The 16,897-nt window shown below is 32.1% G+C and overlaps 1 protein-coding gene across 2 annotated transcripts in view; it reads left to right on the plus strand.

Annotated features, from left to right (window-relative positions):
- Window positions 1–2,541: 2,541 nt before the first annotated feature.
- The window catches only part of LOC111615674 (transcription initiation factor IIB-like), a 92,763-nt gene continuing 78,407 nt past the window's right edge, over window positions 2,542–16,897 (plus strand). The window contains exons 1-2 of one of the 2 annotated variants that reach the window (XM_023357104.1): window positions 2,542–3,438; window positions 10,565–10,675. In XM_023357104.1, coding sequence (XP_023212872.1) covers window positions 3,413–3,438; window positions 10,565–10,675 — 137 coding nt within the window. In that variant the 5' untranslated portion in view covers window positions 2,542–3,412. Of the gene's footprint in view, window positions 3,439–7,235; window positions 7,423–10,564; window positions 10,676–16,897 lie in introns of those variants that run through there. The other variant, XM_023357105.1, reaches the window with a different exon arrangement.

The following is a 16,897-nucleotide window of genomic DNA, read 5'->3' on the forward strand; positions in this document are numbered from 1 at the left end:
GAACAGAAGTGAATAGAAAATGGCACTGCGAACTAATGTAACGTTGTATGGTGAGTTTTTGTTCGTATCGTGGAGCAAAAATATGTTCAAATTTCATGTTGTATCCTGAAAATTTCGTATGCTGGGGCATTCGTATTCTGAGGTACCACTGTATAACAAATTCAAACTCTAGCCAAAATTATATATTAAAGAAAACAGGTTATTTTTAAAGCTACAGTAACTCTTGTTATACATGGGATTTGTTTCAAAACCTCCAGTGGATGCCTGAAACTTCAGATAGTATCAAACCCTACATATAGCATGTTTTTTCTATACATGCAGTAAATACTTATGATAAAATTTAATTTATAAATTGGACACAGTAAGAGATTAACAGTAATAACTAGTAATAAAATAAAACACTTATAGCAATACATCATAAAAAAGTTGTGTGAATTTGGCATCAGAATAAGTTTTTTTTCTTTCCTTATTAAGTCAAGAACTTCATCTTTTCACTTAAAGGATGCATTTCACAGTTTCTCTTTGGTATATTAAAGTTACTAGCATTACTATTCTTGCTCTTTGGAACAATTTTTAAGTAAAATAAAGGTTATTTGAACACAAGCAGTGCTATACTGTGACAATTGATCTGATAACCAAGACATCTACTATATGACTAATGGGTGAATAGGATATACACAATGTGAATTTGCTGGACGAAGGGATGATCCACATATTGATAGGATAGCACAAGGTTTTATCATGCTACTCAGAATAGTATGTAATTTAAGGCTTGTGAATTGTTTATTTCTGGAATTTTCCTTTTAATATTTTTGGATTATTGGTGGCCACAAATAATTAAACCTATGGATAAGGGAAATACTGTATTTAAATGTTATATTTATATTATTATTAAATTCTTGCTAAAATTTAATGTAAATTTTAAAATATTTTAATTAAACANAAAAAAATATTTACTGTATCATAACAAGTGTAAGTTAATTTGAAATTTGTATATTTAGCACTGAGAATATTACATTATTACTAAAAAAAACACAAATTTATTAAATACATTTATTATAAAACAAAGCAATCGGTACAATAACACAATATAGTAATCGATGCAACACAGTAACCAACAGAAAAAGTTAAGAGAAATGCAAGTTAAGAAAAAGCATTAGATTGATAGAAATTAACATGACCCAAACTGGAGATTTCACTCCGAACACATGAATTACAAGAAGGTTCCGCTAGAGGCTACGGTAACGGTAGGTCTCGGCCAATGTATTTCTGCAGCTAAAATCTAGTAAAATCACACGTGATTAATTTTGCCAAAGTATTGGTCCACAAGGTATTGGAGTGAACACACCATGTATGAGAAGCGTCGCTCTAACGTGTTGCATCTATTATAAAATACAGTGGGTGATCGGTTAACGAACATAATCCATTCCAAGACTTTGTTCGTTATCCGATTATCGATTTACCATAGGTTTTTATGAGAATTTTATTAATTTGATCCGGAGACTCCAAAAAATAAAAAAATATGCAGTCTACTTTTTTACTACGTTTATTTATATGTAATAGTAAAAATACATATATATGCAGTCTTGCATTTTTATTAGTCATGTTTTCTCAGTTTGTGGGGGTTAAAGAATCTGTCCAATGTCACTTGCTTTTCTGTTTTCTTCAGTACTTTTTGGAAGTAATTAATAGTATTGTACAGTAATTGTAGAGATCCGCAACCCCAGTAACTGTATTTTGGTTTGGATGCCACTTGAACGATCGTTGTTCCGACATCCTCCCACTTCTTCAAAAGATCTTTAGTAGTAGATGTCGACATTGGTCCTCTTTTGTCTTCCTCTTTTTGAAAAGAAAACATCTTGCCGAGTTTCTCGGTATTTGTCATTTGAGAGTTCTCGGAGTTCTTCTTTTGTCAGATCAGTTTCAGGTTCCATTATGAGCTCTAAAATGCTCTTTATTTCTCAGATATGAGTTTCATTACTCCATTAACAGCTTGAGACTTCTTGATTTATCTTTCATAGCTAAGATTTGCCTACTCTAGACCTGTTCAAGCCATACTGCCTAACAACATCAGACATCTTTTGCCTACTTTCTACCTTGGCTATTATCTCTTAGTTTCTACTATGAGCACAGTTCTCTACACTCCTCTTTTTAGGCTCCATAATATTATCAGCTTCTTTTTTAGATAAAAAATTCAGAAAAACACTTACAAAAATTCAGAGAACAGAAATGAACTAGCCACAAAAAATTATTTAAATGCAAGGCCCGGATGAAATTCAAAATTTGGTATTAATACGTTAACGAATATCTGATGGGACAGTTAAACTTTCACCTTTTGTAAATAAACCCCGACGCAAAACTTAACGAGTGCCCATCAGACAGTGTCGCGAAGACTATAAAAATGTATTGTCAGAAAGGTGGGATTACAAGGGAGAGTTTGAAAATTCAGAGGGATACTATCCGATCGGTATCGATGTTGACGTCTCAGTGGCGTACCGTGGGTGTCAGCCGCCCGGGGCGGAGGAAAATTCCGGCGCCCCTTTAGGTATTTCAATTTATAAGACCAAAATTCAGTTTGTCACAGAACAAGCAATGAAAATTTCGGAGGTAGTGCAGCGACCTGTTCAAAATAGCTATATTGGAAATTAGCGGTGGATATTAACACGAATGAATCGTACAAGCAAAAAAAAAAAAAAAAGGTCAACAGGTTTCGCTTTGCCGCCCCTAAGACGGAATTTTGCCGCCCCCTAAAAAGTGCCGCCCGGGGCGGGCCGCCCCTGCCGCCCTCCCCACGGTACGCCACTGTGACGTCTCCCGCGCTTCGCAATCGGTATTCGTTATTTTCCGTCGCTTTCTTTTTTTATGTTTGTTCAGTAAATTGTTCGTTGTCCGGTCACCCACTGTATTTTATTTCCAAGCAGAAAAAGTCTCTCTTTTTCTGTTTGGAAATTGAATACAGTTGTTTACGTAATATTAGTTGCACATTTTACATACAGTGACACATAACTTTCATTTAATCTCTTTAATTTTAAAATGTACAGATTATATGTTTGTAATTTACATAAATTTATAGTTACAAGCATTTAATCTGAATTTAAAGTAATTCGGTTATATATTATTTCGTTTGTCCTGTTTTTACGGAGTTAATATCGAAAAAGAAATCGTCGGATTTGGGTGTAGAACGTTAAGGTGTTACGGAAGCGTAACTAAGCAAAGTTCGTCAAACTATGGTCCGCGGGCTGTTCGAAGTCACAAAAGAGGTATGACGCCATGTCTGCAAAGTTTAATGCAAAAACAGAAGAAATAAAAAAGAACGCATTCTTCCGCCAGAAGTTGTAGTCGTGTGACAAAATGACGTCGAAGTAGGGTCACGTGGTACAATGTGTGTGCGTGCGGCACTTCAGTTTTATTAATGGCGTCTCGAACGGGCTGTGGTCGGTAAGTAGACCTGTGATTTTTTTTCTTTATAGCACTTTATATGCGGGTCGTCCGGAATGTGTATTTTTGATATGCCTATTAAATATGCCTCTTTTTAAATAATAATAAAATGAGTGCTATTTTTATGTACTGTACAATAGATTCTAGTTTTTCTTCTATGATGGATTCGGCCGTGGACAGCACCGCACGTAATTAACAATTGATGGCAAACGACATTTCGTAATAAATAAATAAGAAACAGTAAGAAAACAGATGACATTGTACTCCAGCAGTTGATCTAATACATCTTAACGTTTTCGACATAATACAATAGTCCTTGCTCGGTAGATCAAATTCAACGCAAATAATTTAACAATTACGAGGATTTCTACAGAGAACACTATCGTAGACGACCGATAAACAAATAAATAAAAATAATCATTAATATAAACACAAATAATTAGAGGACTGTTTCCGGGTTAGGTTTTGTGCCTGGACGCAAGCTGCCTACATTCCTGTGGTTGATACAAAATAATTTCTGCTTGGCTTTAGAAATTTCCGACGGTTCTAACCACCTAAACTTTGACCGAGGAAGGCCCGTCGTATTGCGTCGAAAACTTTACCGTTTATTCTATCCACCTCCGAAGTACGAAGTGATTGTTTTTATTACCACGTTTGGTATTAAGCGGTAAAGGTGGATGAACTTACGCGGCTTTTTCGTATCGTCGGTAGTTGTACTTTGTTTTAAAATTAAGTTCTGTCCACCCCGAGAAATCTTTTGAAAAGGTGAGCTATTTTGATTTGACGTAAAAGTTCTTTTTGAAGTTTACCTATGGTTTTAGTTTAGTATTTTGGTTAATTTCTCTTTGTGACTATATGGATATTAAAGCCAATATTTCTGGATGTTTAAATTATAAAAGAAGCTTTGCACGTTAAAGTTTTTTTTTTGTTTTTAACAGAACGATGTCTTGATTTTCCTGGAGGGCTCTTTTTGAGACACGGATTGAAAATTTGAAGAATTAGAAGTTCAACGTGTTATTGCGTGTGTCCTTCGAGAAATGGGAGATGTACCAAATTTTGAATTTGCTTTAAAATACGTAAAACGGAAAATCGGGAACGTTTGCCAAAAAATTTATAGCAAATGGCAAAAGTATCGAGGCATTGATGGTTAGAGTACAGACTCGTATGCATAAAAAAAATTTAAGGAAGCATAAAAATTATGCTTAATAAGCATGTAAAGTTGCACGAAAATTTTGATGAAGCTTATGATGTGCTTATAAGCATTGTACTTAGTACTCGAAAAAGATCGCGTGTACGGCAGTGGCATGCCATCCGTGGAAGCTGTGAAGTGCCGCTTCCCTTGTATTTTCTAAAATATAAATACATATTGTGTGATTATTTTCATATTTTAATGTACTTTGAATTACTTAATGCAATTACAATAAAATATTAATTTTATGTATTTTATTACAAATTTCTATACATGTGAAAAACAATAATAAGATTCTATTTATATTCAAATGTAAATTTGTATATGCATATTCTCAATGGAAGCGCCATATTGTCGAATATGGGCCAACTTCCGTGGCGAAAACATTTGTATTGTGTAAAGCAGTTAGATTACAGTCATTCGTGCATGAATTGAAGTTTGAGACTATCATCTGACAATAATTTGATTAAACTTTCTTTTTCTTTCACATTTAAATTGCTTTCCTCAATATTTGAAGAAAATGGGTTTAATATCCAAATATTTCCATTTCTGGGATCCTCCTCTTTTGGATAATAATGTTCAAAAGACTCTGAGTGACTGCAGCTGCTGTTGAACAAGACCTATTATCTGTCTGTTGACGTCTTTTTCTTTTATGTATTCATCCATATTTAGAAACATTTGCAAATTTTCTCCGATTAATAGTTTTTTCCATTACAATATTTTTTTCTGAAATACATTCATTTTACTTTGCAAAGTAAAAACATCTGAAAGTTCTTGAGTAGATATGTTCAACTCATTTAACAAAGAAAAAATGTCTGCCAAATAAGCAAGCTCTGTTACCCGGTCATCATCGGAGAAGAAATTTTGGAATTTAGAATTATTTTGTTGTTGAAAGAATAATTCTACTTCTTGTTGCATATTAAACAATCGAATTAAAACTTTAACCCTTGACAGCCAACACATCTCGGTATGAAGATGATGATGTTTATTGTTCTGAGCCCATTTCATTACAAAGTGATTCAAATAATCGAGAGTTGAGAGCATTATGCCAAATTTCATTTACAATTTTAATTACATCAGACATTACTTTATGTAATTCTGGAGATAATCTTTTTGCAGCAAGTTGTTCATGGTGTAAAATACAATGAGTAAAAATTATGTGTGTGTCTAATATTTTTTATTTTTTTTAACAACTCCAGATCAATTCCCATTCATACTTACAGCACTGTCTGTACATATTCCTATACATTTTCCCCGATCAATTTCATGCTTCAGAAAATAAACATTCAATACATTGAAAATTTCAGATCCAGTTGTTCTACCCAGCAAGTCGAGTGAACATAGAAATTCTTCTTTTAAATATTTTTTGAAATTAAATCTCACAAAGCAAAGAAGAATAGATTTGTTTCTTATGTCAGTTGATTCATCAAGTTGAATTGTATAAAATGTTGCAGTTTTGATCATTTCTACTACTTGAACTTCAGCATCTTTGGCTATTTCTTCAATTCTGCGCATCACAGACGTAGCAGACATGGAATTACCTTCATTTTTTGGGCGGCTTGATTTCCCAAAACCTCCTCACAAGCTTGTAATGAGCAAGATTTAATTAGTTCCTCTCCAATTGTATAAGTTTTTTTGATTTTGCTATTTGAAGTGCCATCAAATAAGAGGCTTTTAATAAAGACTTATATTGAATTGTCATTTTATTTAAAGGATATATTTGCTTTTGTAAATTATCACGCAATCTCTGAAAATATTTGACTGACTTATTAGCTAAATCTGGATGTTTAGTCAGGAAATGTCTGGTAAGTTTTGTTGATTTCATGGCTTCATTGGATAGAGAATCAATCTTCAGAGAACATATGACACAAAACTGTCACAGATCAAGTTCAGTTTTAGGTTCTTGTATAAAACCATATTTCAAATAATCATGATCATATTGTCTTAAAACTTTAAATGTTTTCTTTTCTTGACCTTCAGTTTTTTCTTCTTTCATGCTGGTGCTTGATGATGATAGAATCTGTGAGGGCCCTTGTGGTTCTTCAACTAACTAACATTTACCTGAAACGTTGTGAAAAAAATGTAAAATTGTTGATTTCTTCTTTTCATCCATTTTAATTTTTTGATCCTAGAACCATACAAAAATAATATAATCCTAATAATTTCGATTGCTTAAATATATTCAAGATATTATATATAATTTTAAATGTAGCTTTTAAAATGCAAAAAGTATTCGGCTACTCATAAGTGCAAGATTTCAAACACATATGTGAGATCCGGAATTTTTGTGACGGAAATCCCGCTCTTTTATTAACAAAAATGTTAATTAATTAAACTTTAGTTTATGTAACGCCCTAGAAGAAAAAACGATTTTTAGCTGGGCTTGTGTAAACTTTCTGGTCATAACTAGCAACATCCATTGTTCTTTGCAGAACTTGCATCTCATCTTGCAAGAAAGTTTACAGTTAGCATCTAAATGTCGTCATTTGTTTTAAATCCCAGGAACACCTATAACCTTTAACTTATGAACATCCAATCACGTGGTGGAAATTCCCCACAAAAACCTATAAAAGACAGTTCTTGCCCCCTCTCAGGGGAGTCTATTAGCGAACGCTGGACCAACGACATCGCGCCGAATCTCTGAACCCTCTGAATTCCGATCTACGAGTGACGATAAACGATCATCGCCAAAGTCGCGAACTTTGTATAATTGTGCTCCTTTGGATAAAACCCACTTTCCTTTGGACAATTAAGTGCCACCACAGATTTAATCGGAAAAGGAACTCCATAAAGAGGTATGAAAAGCGGGAAACTCTCGAGCATATTAGGTGGTTTAAACGCAATTTGTGTAGTCTTTGTTTAATTTGCTTCGTTAATAAATAGTTGTTATATTTGTTTAAATATGGTAGACTCCTTTACTCGATCACGCCCTTCACCTTATCGTCGACCTCAAATTTTCTCCATCCACTCACCTGACATTTGAGAGTCAATTAGACCTCCTGACAAGTGAACGGGAGACTTATGCCCCGGATTCACACATATACTTCATATGCATAGGAGTACAAGTACAAAGAAATTAATTTTTAATGTTGATACCACTTACGTTTAAAGACGTATGTAAATGTATATTAGAAAGATTGAATGAATCACTGTTATGAATTATTGAGTACTTTACCTTAATTGTATGCTTATACAATGAGATGTTTCATGTGATTGCATAAAATCAAACAAAATACATCCACAGATATTTGAATGCATTAAATACTGAAATAGCAGTTTTACTCGTCGTCGTATTCAGTGCCGTTGCCATATGTAGTGAGGCGGAAACCATAGACAAAGAAATAAAATAAGACAATTTGAAAATTATACTTTCAAGAGTATAACACTTCTGCACAAACCAGTTGCACACTGTTACTATAACTGTTACTACAAATATAAAAAATTTTGAGTATTTAGTATGGTTTTTTTTACTAGCTTTAGAGGACCACCGGTTGCCGATCGTTGATCTAAAGTTCAAACGTTTGACCTTTTGAAATGAGGAATTTTTTCTCTCTTCCAAAAGATCAAAAAAATTGCCCAAGTGCTTTGTTTATTTAACCAAGGTCAGCTTGGGAAGATTCATCCTTTTCTACAAGGGCTTTAAACAATCTATGTGATAAAGGATTTGCTCAAATTTTGTCAATTATTTTAACAACAACATTCATAACATGTTCAAAGGATAATATTTTGGCACCTAATGATTCTTGATGTATGATTCAGTGATAATACATAAAGTTTAGAAAGGATTCATCTTTCTTGCAATGGGAAATGAATCCATTATTGCTGGTGCACCACAGTAATTATTGCTGATAACTTGTGTAAAGGCATATTAATTAATTTCTGTTGAGTAATTTTTAAAGATATTATCTTACCCCTTGTTCACTCTTGCATTGATAGTAACTTTAATAGTTCTTCTTTCACACTAAATACCATTGTTATCATTACTGTCTGTATCTGATATATCTGTTGACTCAGTTAATTGTTTTGAGAAATACTTCCAAATCTGTTGAAATCACCTGGATTCTTCTTGTACTTGTATTGTTTGATAACGGCAAATCTTGTATTGCTGAAATAATTTCTCGGTTATTAGAAAATCCTTCAAATAACGAATCAGCTCCAGGAGAAATGCTTCCTTAAATATCAATAGTTCATTTTCTAAAAATGGTTGTTTCTGTTTTTGCCAACAAATGAGAAATTTCAAAAGGAGCAATAGTGACATTTTAATTTTTATTTACATGGCCGGTAAAATGTAAAAAATACTTGCTGGATAGATACTTTCGATTTTAGTTGATTAAATTTTCTTTTTCTTAGGCGGATAACTAACCTCATAAGAACTGTGATTGGTTTTGTAATGACGTTCGATGTTTTGTTTTTTGCCACTGACACAAAACTGTTGCATATTAAGCAAATACATTTCTCTTTACTTTCAATAACAAAGTAGTTGTCTTCCCAATCTTTGTTAAAATGATAGGATCATTGTTTTTTACTTGGATTACTGATTCTGAAGTAAAATGTTTACAAAAAAAAAACACAACACAATGATGGCATGATGATGACAATATGAGTTTACAAGTAATACCATACTACCATACAATATAGATGCCGTGGAGACATGATTCTAATATGGTCAGTGTGGCCCAATTTAGCAAATTTTTCACTACATCTAGAAAGATTTTAAAACTGGTAAATTTTTATTTTCTTTAATTTTAACATTTAATTTTTTTTTCATTATTTCAAAACTTTGCCACGGGCACGTGTAAATAGCTCCTAGGGTGCAAGGTTGGGAACCCCTGGTCTAGAAAGTAAGTCAAGTGACTAGTTTCTAAATGATGTCTAAACTGTGGCAAGTGAGAATTGCTGTCTCTGCAATGTAATTTTTCTGAACTGCAGTCTAGATGATCTCTAAACTGTCATCAGTGTCTAAGTGTTGTCTTTCCAATCAGCCCTAAAAGTGTCCTTCCTTTCGCTTCCTTCATACACCAGCAGGAACAACAATTTTTGCAGCAGACTCTACCTTTATCTGGAGGCTTCTCTCCACCTTGACAAGCAAGACGTTACAAATTACCTTCTGGTGGTTGTTTAAACCTTCATAAAAATTACGCATTTAATAAAATTTATTGCTGGAATGACAAGAACAATACTTTTAAAGTTTATCCATAGAAAGTTTTGTAATTTTATCGACTTTAAACTTTAGTTCACATTTTGGATAAAATCAAGTCAAAATGGTTTTGGATAAAAAGTATAAAAATAAAAAGTTTGGATAAAAAGTTTGGATAAAAAGCAGGTATTTTATGGTTTGTGAGTTTTGAAAAGGTTACAATGCTGTAAAAGCAGCAAAAAATTTATAGTGTATATGAAGATGACATACCGAAACTTTGGATATGACAAATGTGGGTTAAAATTTTGGGAAACTCTTATCTAAAGGATACAAAATGTATGAGGCACCCAAAGCTATACAACTTTGGGTGCCTCATACAAAGAAAAGTTGCAAGAAGAAATTGTTAATTGATGAATTACAATATGTATAATCAAATACACCAAAAAAACAAAAAAAAAAAAAAAAGCGCTAATGTGAAAAACATATGAACATACTGCAAGAGATGACTTGGGTGGGCACACAATAGCTCATTTATGCTTCAAATGTATTTTTTTTCACTACGTGCTCTTGAAACGCTGAAGCATTTGAATTGTGAGGTAGCAATTGTATTTATCATCAATTGAAAATGCAATTTTCTTGTTTTTAATTGACATATTTATTCTACTTTGAGAATACATTGAAATTTATGCACTTTCTTCAAATACTTTATACACGTGCATGCTGGTACCATTTATAATAATATAAAATGAAGAAATGATTTAAATTTTTCTATTAGGACAATAAAATTTCAATATTTTCAGAAATTCCATGGCGAAAGTAGTGTGTCCTGAGCATCCCGACGCGGTGTTGATTGAAGACTACCGTGCTGGTGACATGATTTGTCCTCACTGTGGTTTGGTGGTTGGTGACAGGTGACTCTTTTGTAATTTAATTACAAATAGAATAACATATGATATGAACAATAATTTAGAATGTAGGATAAGAAATAACTTTTCATAATGTTCAAAGTCAATAATACAAAAAAACAAATCTTAAAAATTTTATATGTTCAATTTAAAGCAATTTTTTATTTTTTAAATAAAATAAAGAATTCATAAGCAAGGTAGCTGTAAGAAAGAAATCTCTCCAACTTGACAAAACAAACAAACAACCTCAAGAAGAAAAAATTAATAATGTAGGGATAAAGTAAAAGTTTCTGGAATTTTTTAGATTTTTATAGTAAAATATTTAATTCAAAAACAAAACAAAAAAAAACAGTTTATTGAAGAAAATAACTGCTATTATATTTAATTATCAATGGAAGGAATTCTATTGATTGGACAGGCCACGGATTCCTGCTGAATAAAACTAGCTGTTTTCACTTGAACTTTGTTTAGAGATCTGTTCTCCTTGCAAGAAGTATGTAAGGAGCCGAAGAGCTGGTAGTTGGATGGTGCAGTGTCTGGGTTGTATGGGGGAGTGGAGAACCTACTGGCTGAGATGTGTCAACCTTGATACATGTGGCCTTGCATTTCATGAAGAAAGTGGCACAATGTTTACCTGTGGCCACTTAGTTTGGATAGTTTTTGCCAAACGTTGCAGCCAAGTTCAGTAGATTGTGGAAGTCATAGTGGTACTCTATGATAACAATTTCCAATGGACTAGTCTGAAATATTCTACCAAATACACAGCAAAACCTTGTACTGGTAAAATTTTGGTTTCGGTGTGGCTTGTGTTGCTTGACCAATGTCCATACACAATCTATTGTGCGTTGTTGATGTAGAGACACCAGTTTTATCTCTAACGATGATATGAAGCCATGTGTAAGAATGCTTCTTAGAGAGAAGTTTAACCTGTCCTGTTGTCTTCCTGAAATATCTCAGGTCAAAACATAATGATCTTGACTGGGGGACCTGATATATATTGTTTATATAAATAACAACAACTCAAAGCCCGAATAGTATATATACTAAATTGCCAAACGATTGCCTAAATATCGGGCTATTATATGGCTAATTAAATGATTAGAATAAAGTAATTTGTCATTAGAGGTAGGCGTTAGGTGCCATCTCTTAAGTAAATTAATAATTAAAATTAAATAAATAAATTATTAAATTAATGTTAGAACTTTCTGGAATAAAAGAACTGGTCCGGGACGGGGCTTGAATCCGCAACCTCCGCTTGCCGTGCGGTGCGCTTGCCAGTTACGCCACCCGGACCTTGAGTGAATCTTCGCTTCCAGAAGTATATTAGATTAGATATAACCTTACTTGGCAATTTAGTATATATACTATTCGGGCTTTGAGTTGTTGTTATTTATATATATATATACCTCGCCAGGTGTTACGTTAGCTGGCTGAGTGCCATTGGGGTCGTGGGCGATGAAGTCGTCCCCAGTCAATGATGTATTTAACCAAGTAAGGTTATATCTAATCTAATATACTTTTGGAAGCGAAGACTCGCTCGGGGTCCGGGTGGCGTAACTGGCAAGCGCACCGCACGGCAAACGGAGGTTGCGGATCCAAGCCCCGTCCCGGGCCAGCTCTTTTATTCCAGAAGGTTCTAAAATTAATTTAATAATTTATTTATTTAATGTTAATTATTAATTTACTTAAGAGATGGCACCTAACGCCTACCTCTAATGACAAATTACTTTATTCTAATTATTTAATTAGCCATATAATAGCCCGATATTTAGGCGATCGTTTGGCAATTTAGTATATATTGTTTCTGCATTGGAATGTTTTTGACACTAGATATTGTTAATTGTTCTTATATTAAAACTAACTACTGAAATATAATTATTAATTATAATTATTTATTTAATATGACTATTTTGTTTGTGTGAAATAAAAAAGATAATTTTGGATGATACAATAGCCACGATTATTTTTTTTATAAAACGTGTAACTTTTGTTAGGCTTAACATCAACAAAAATTCAACGTGAAGCAACACACATTGGAGAAAAATTTCAACATGGAATAGGTTAATGCATGCCTTCATATAATGAAGTTTTTTATTCAGACTGTGAGAAATCCAAATCTTGATCTTGCAAACTTTTCCAATGGCAGGTAAGTGACAAACCACATTGGTTTGATCAGTTGCAGCCAAGTCTCTTGCTCATTTAATTATTATGCCTTTTTGTCCTTTTTTTTTTATCTATTTATAATTTATTTTGTATACTAGTACTTTCTATGTATTAACAGGACTTATTATACTGGAAAATTATAGATGCATATATTTAATCTTACAGTTCAAAAATAATGTTCTTTATTTAGTTCACCTGCCCCATTCTCTGCGTTCTCCAATTCTCCAGAATTTCGGCTATAGATTATTAAATAATGTTTAATTATTATGCCTTTTTGTCCTTTTTTTTAATCTATTTATAATTTATTTTGTATACTAGTACTTTCTATGTATTAACAGGACTTATTATACTGGAAAATTATAGCCGAAATTCTGGAGAATTGGAGAACGCAGAGAATGGGGCAGGTGAACTAAATAAAGAACATTATTTTTGAACTGTAAGACTAAATATCTGAATCTATAATTTTCCAGTATAATAAGTCCTGTTAATACATAGAAACTCTTGCTCATTTGTTGCATGGCTGGCATGGGTCAACTTATGCTGGCTGCCGCAGTTCGTCATCCTATGAAACAGAAAATCTTTCTGATTACAGTTCATCTTCACTTTCATATTGCCTGGCTTTAAATTTATCGAACTAATCACAGATTGTAGACTTGGAAACAATACTCTTGCCAGACGATTGCACTACATGGCAATAAGATTTGGCCTTTTTTATACAAAATTGATAATTGTAAAGTGCATGTGCATATTTGGTCACAAGAAAAAGCTGAAAAACTGAACATACTTAAAAAGTTGATATTACCACACAGAATAACTTTTTATTTATGATTGTGAACCTCAATAACCTTCATTTGCATATCTCACAAGAAACAGATAGAAGAATTTCAAATATTCTATAGAGGTCTAGAAAATTCCAGAAACTTTTGCATCAACCAAACATGTAATGTGCACATAAGTTTTAAAAGTATAGATAAAAAATGAAGCTGTAAAATCACTGGATATGTACAGGTAAATACTGGTAAACCCTTTACCACCGCAATCTTGTTTACCTTAATTTTGTAAACTGTCCAAAAGCAATATAGGTCAGTCAGGCGATATTTTAAAAATTCACCAAAAATCAAATTATCATTGTATTCATATGAAAAAAATTATGTACAATTATTAATATCCTTAATTTTAAATATGATATTTTTCAATACATTTTATTAAAAAAATAATATATATCAGAACTGACATTTAAACTTGATAATTTGTAACTTTTTGTCAAAATTAACGTTGTTTAGTTACCTAGTTTTCTGCCGGCAACGAGCCAGAAAGAAGTAGAATATTGTTCTGTACAACTCTATATAACACTTATGCATGTACATTCATTTGTTGTGAAATTATTGTACATTATATCAAACATTTATTCGAAATCAAAACTTTATTCTGCTATCAACTAATATACTTTATTCACTTCATATTGAACAAGAATATAAATTTTTGTAATAAACATGATTACCAGTAGTAATACATGTAATATTTGCTGATATTTTAAATAAAAATAAAAAATAAAAAAATATATAAAATGTCAGAACTGAAAATCACAACTTGAATATTTATAACACATTGACCTAATATAGCTAAATAAACATATTCTAGCGTAAATGAACTTATTATAGTAATATTATTGCATGAATATGCTAAAAATGAAAAAATTATCTGAAAAATATAAATTAAGAAAAAAAGTGGTAATTAAAATTTTTTAAGTCAACAAAACACCATCTGGAGAAAAATATGTGAAACAGATGATAGACAAGATGCTGCCATCAAGTGCTTGCATCTTTTGTCAATAAATTTTACAAAAATCAATTTTTAGTAGGGTAACGACAAATCGGTACCCTCGAAGTTTTGCTTAACAACGGAGGATACCAACCGATTGGTACTTTTGAGGGCAAAGGGTTAATGATTTCAATCCTTAAGATACATGATAAGAAATAGTTATTAAATGAATAAATTGAGGAGGTATATCAGAAGCACATAAATTGGTATTAAATTTGATGTGGATTTATTTTTGACTCATTGGATATTAGAGAAGACTAGGAGAGAGACAGATGTTTGAGTTGTAAAGGCATTTTAAAATTACAAAAGCTACTTAGTTATTTATGACTAATGAACAAGCTTATTACACACTCAGCCTATTTATTTAACTTATTCCAAAATGCAATTTGGCCTTATTGGCCCTTATCAATTTTGTGGCATACAAAAATAGACTCTATGGTGACTATTGCCAACATTACAATAGGCATTAATAGTACCATTATTACAAGTTATTATATATACATTAATAGAATTCTAAATTATCATTAGGACAGTAACACAACAATACTAAACAAGTCCAGTAAAAATCTTGTGAATAGTCCTTCTGTCTTCTTTATGGTTGTGGTAATTTTCTATTCTGTCTTCACCACATTGGTAGGGTATGATAGTTCCATTTTTTTTCTTGATTTTTATTTTCATTTGGATTAAAAATCAACGTGTTCACAACACTTCACTTACCAGTGAAGTGTGTGAAAGCACTCTTTGTTAGGGATTGAAAATAAGGGAGACACATCATAAAACAATTTCAAAGGTGAAAAATGCTTGTCTTACATATGGCAGATATTACTTTAAACTTCCTCTTGACACTTAACATCAAAGTAAACAAAATTTAAAGAAACATCAGTTTGAAATATGTTTAATAGTTTATGTCCCACTTTGTAATAATGACATCGTGCAGCTAATTTAACCTGGATACTCATTCAATGAACAGAACATTTTTAAAAAACGCAACATTTATGTTTGACTTGAAGAAGATGTAGATGAAGAATTGAAAACATTAGTCATTATCAAGGTAATAAGCTACCGGAGAATTGTTTAGAAGGTTCTAAAAAGAAGGTTTAGAGTTATAAGGCTAACACTATAAAAACTTTAAACCTTAATTTTTATCTAGATTTTTTATTTTAACCTCATCTATGCTTTATTTTACTTAACCTTATCATAGATATCTATTTTTGATGTTTTTTTTCTTCTTTCACATTCCGTATATTGAGAATACTTTCTATATTTGTTTTAAATTTAAATCAAAACTTAATCACACACGTGCAAAAACTAAACACATGTAGGTTAAAAATCATTTTTATGTTCACTTAATGTGAAAAAAGATTTTAAATCAATATTCCAATTTTGTGTGTTATTTTTTCTCTTTAGGATGACATTTTGAAATGTTGAATGTACTTACATGTATTTAATTCATCAAACAAATAATTCCAACACTGAAAGACTGTACAATTTCTTCCTTATGTATATTTGGCATCATATATAAGCATTTTAAGTTTTAAAATAAATATATTCTTTTTTATATGGATTACATAGGCTTTGTTAATGAATAACAGATAAATAATTGCATTTTTTTGCAAAGCCATTTAGATTGATGGTTGTGGATTAATAACAGAATAAACTACTTTAATTTAAAAAACATTTTATTTTTTAGTTTTAATAGTTATTTTTTATAATTGCCAAATTAACTAAAAAATTGGAGAAGCAATAGCATATGTGCATAGTAAGTCAAATACTGTTTTATTTTGTCAATGTGCCATACTGTAAGGAACGTGAGGGTCAGGGAAAGTCATGGAATTTAAAACAAAAATTTGAGTAGGAAGCCTGCATATGAGAACAAGTGATTATGATATATATAATCACTTATTCTCATATATAATTAACAGTATAAATCATTCATATACAGTTGTCCCTTGATAATCTGACAGGTATGGGACCAAAGGTGTGTCAGATTACCAAAAGTGTCTGGATTACTGAAAATAATTACATATTTCGCATTGTTTTGCTAGCAGTAACTTACAATATTCTCTACTCCAACTGTTCGAACAGAACTGCTCACATAAAACACACGAAATGTGTGTCATCGTGTAAAAATTGGATGGGGAGATTCACATCGCGACATGCTTCTGTGCAAGCAGACACGTAACGGGGACGGGTGCCTTGACGGGAGGTGCGTCAGACTACTGAGCATGTCGGATTAAAAAACGT

Source organism: Centruroides sculpturatus, unplaced genomic scaffold (assembly GCF_000671375.1).
Source record: "Centruroides sculpturatus isolate CEXI.00-Female unplaced genomic scaffold, Cexi_2.0 scaffold1076, whole genome shotgun sequence".
In the NCBI taxonomy this organism is placed as follows: Eukaryota; Metazoa; Arthropoda; class Arachnida; order Scorpiones; family Buthidae; genus Centruroides; species Centruroides sculpturatus.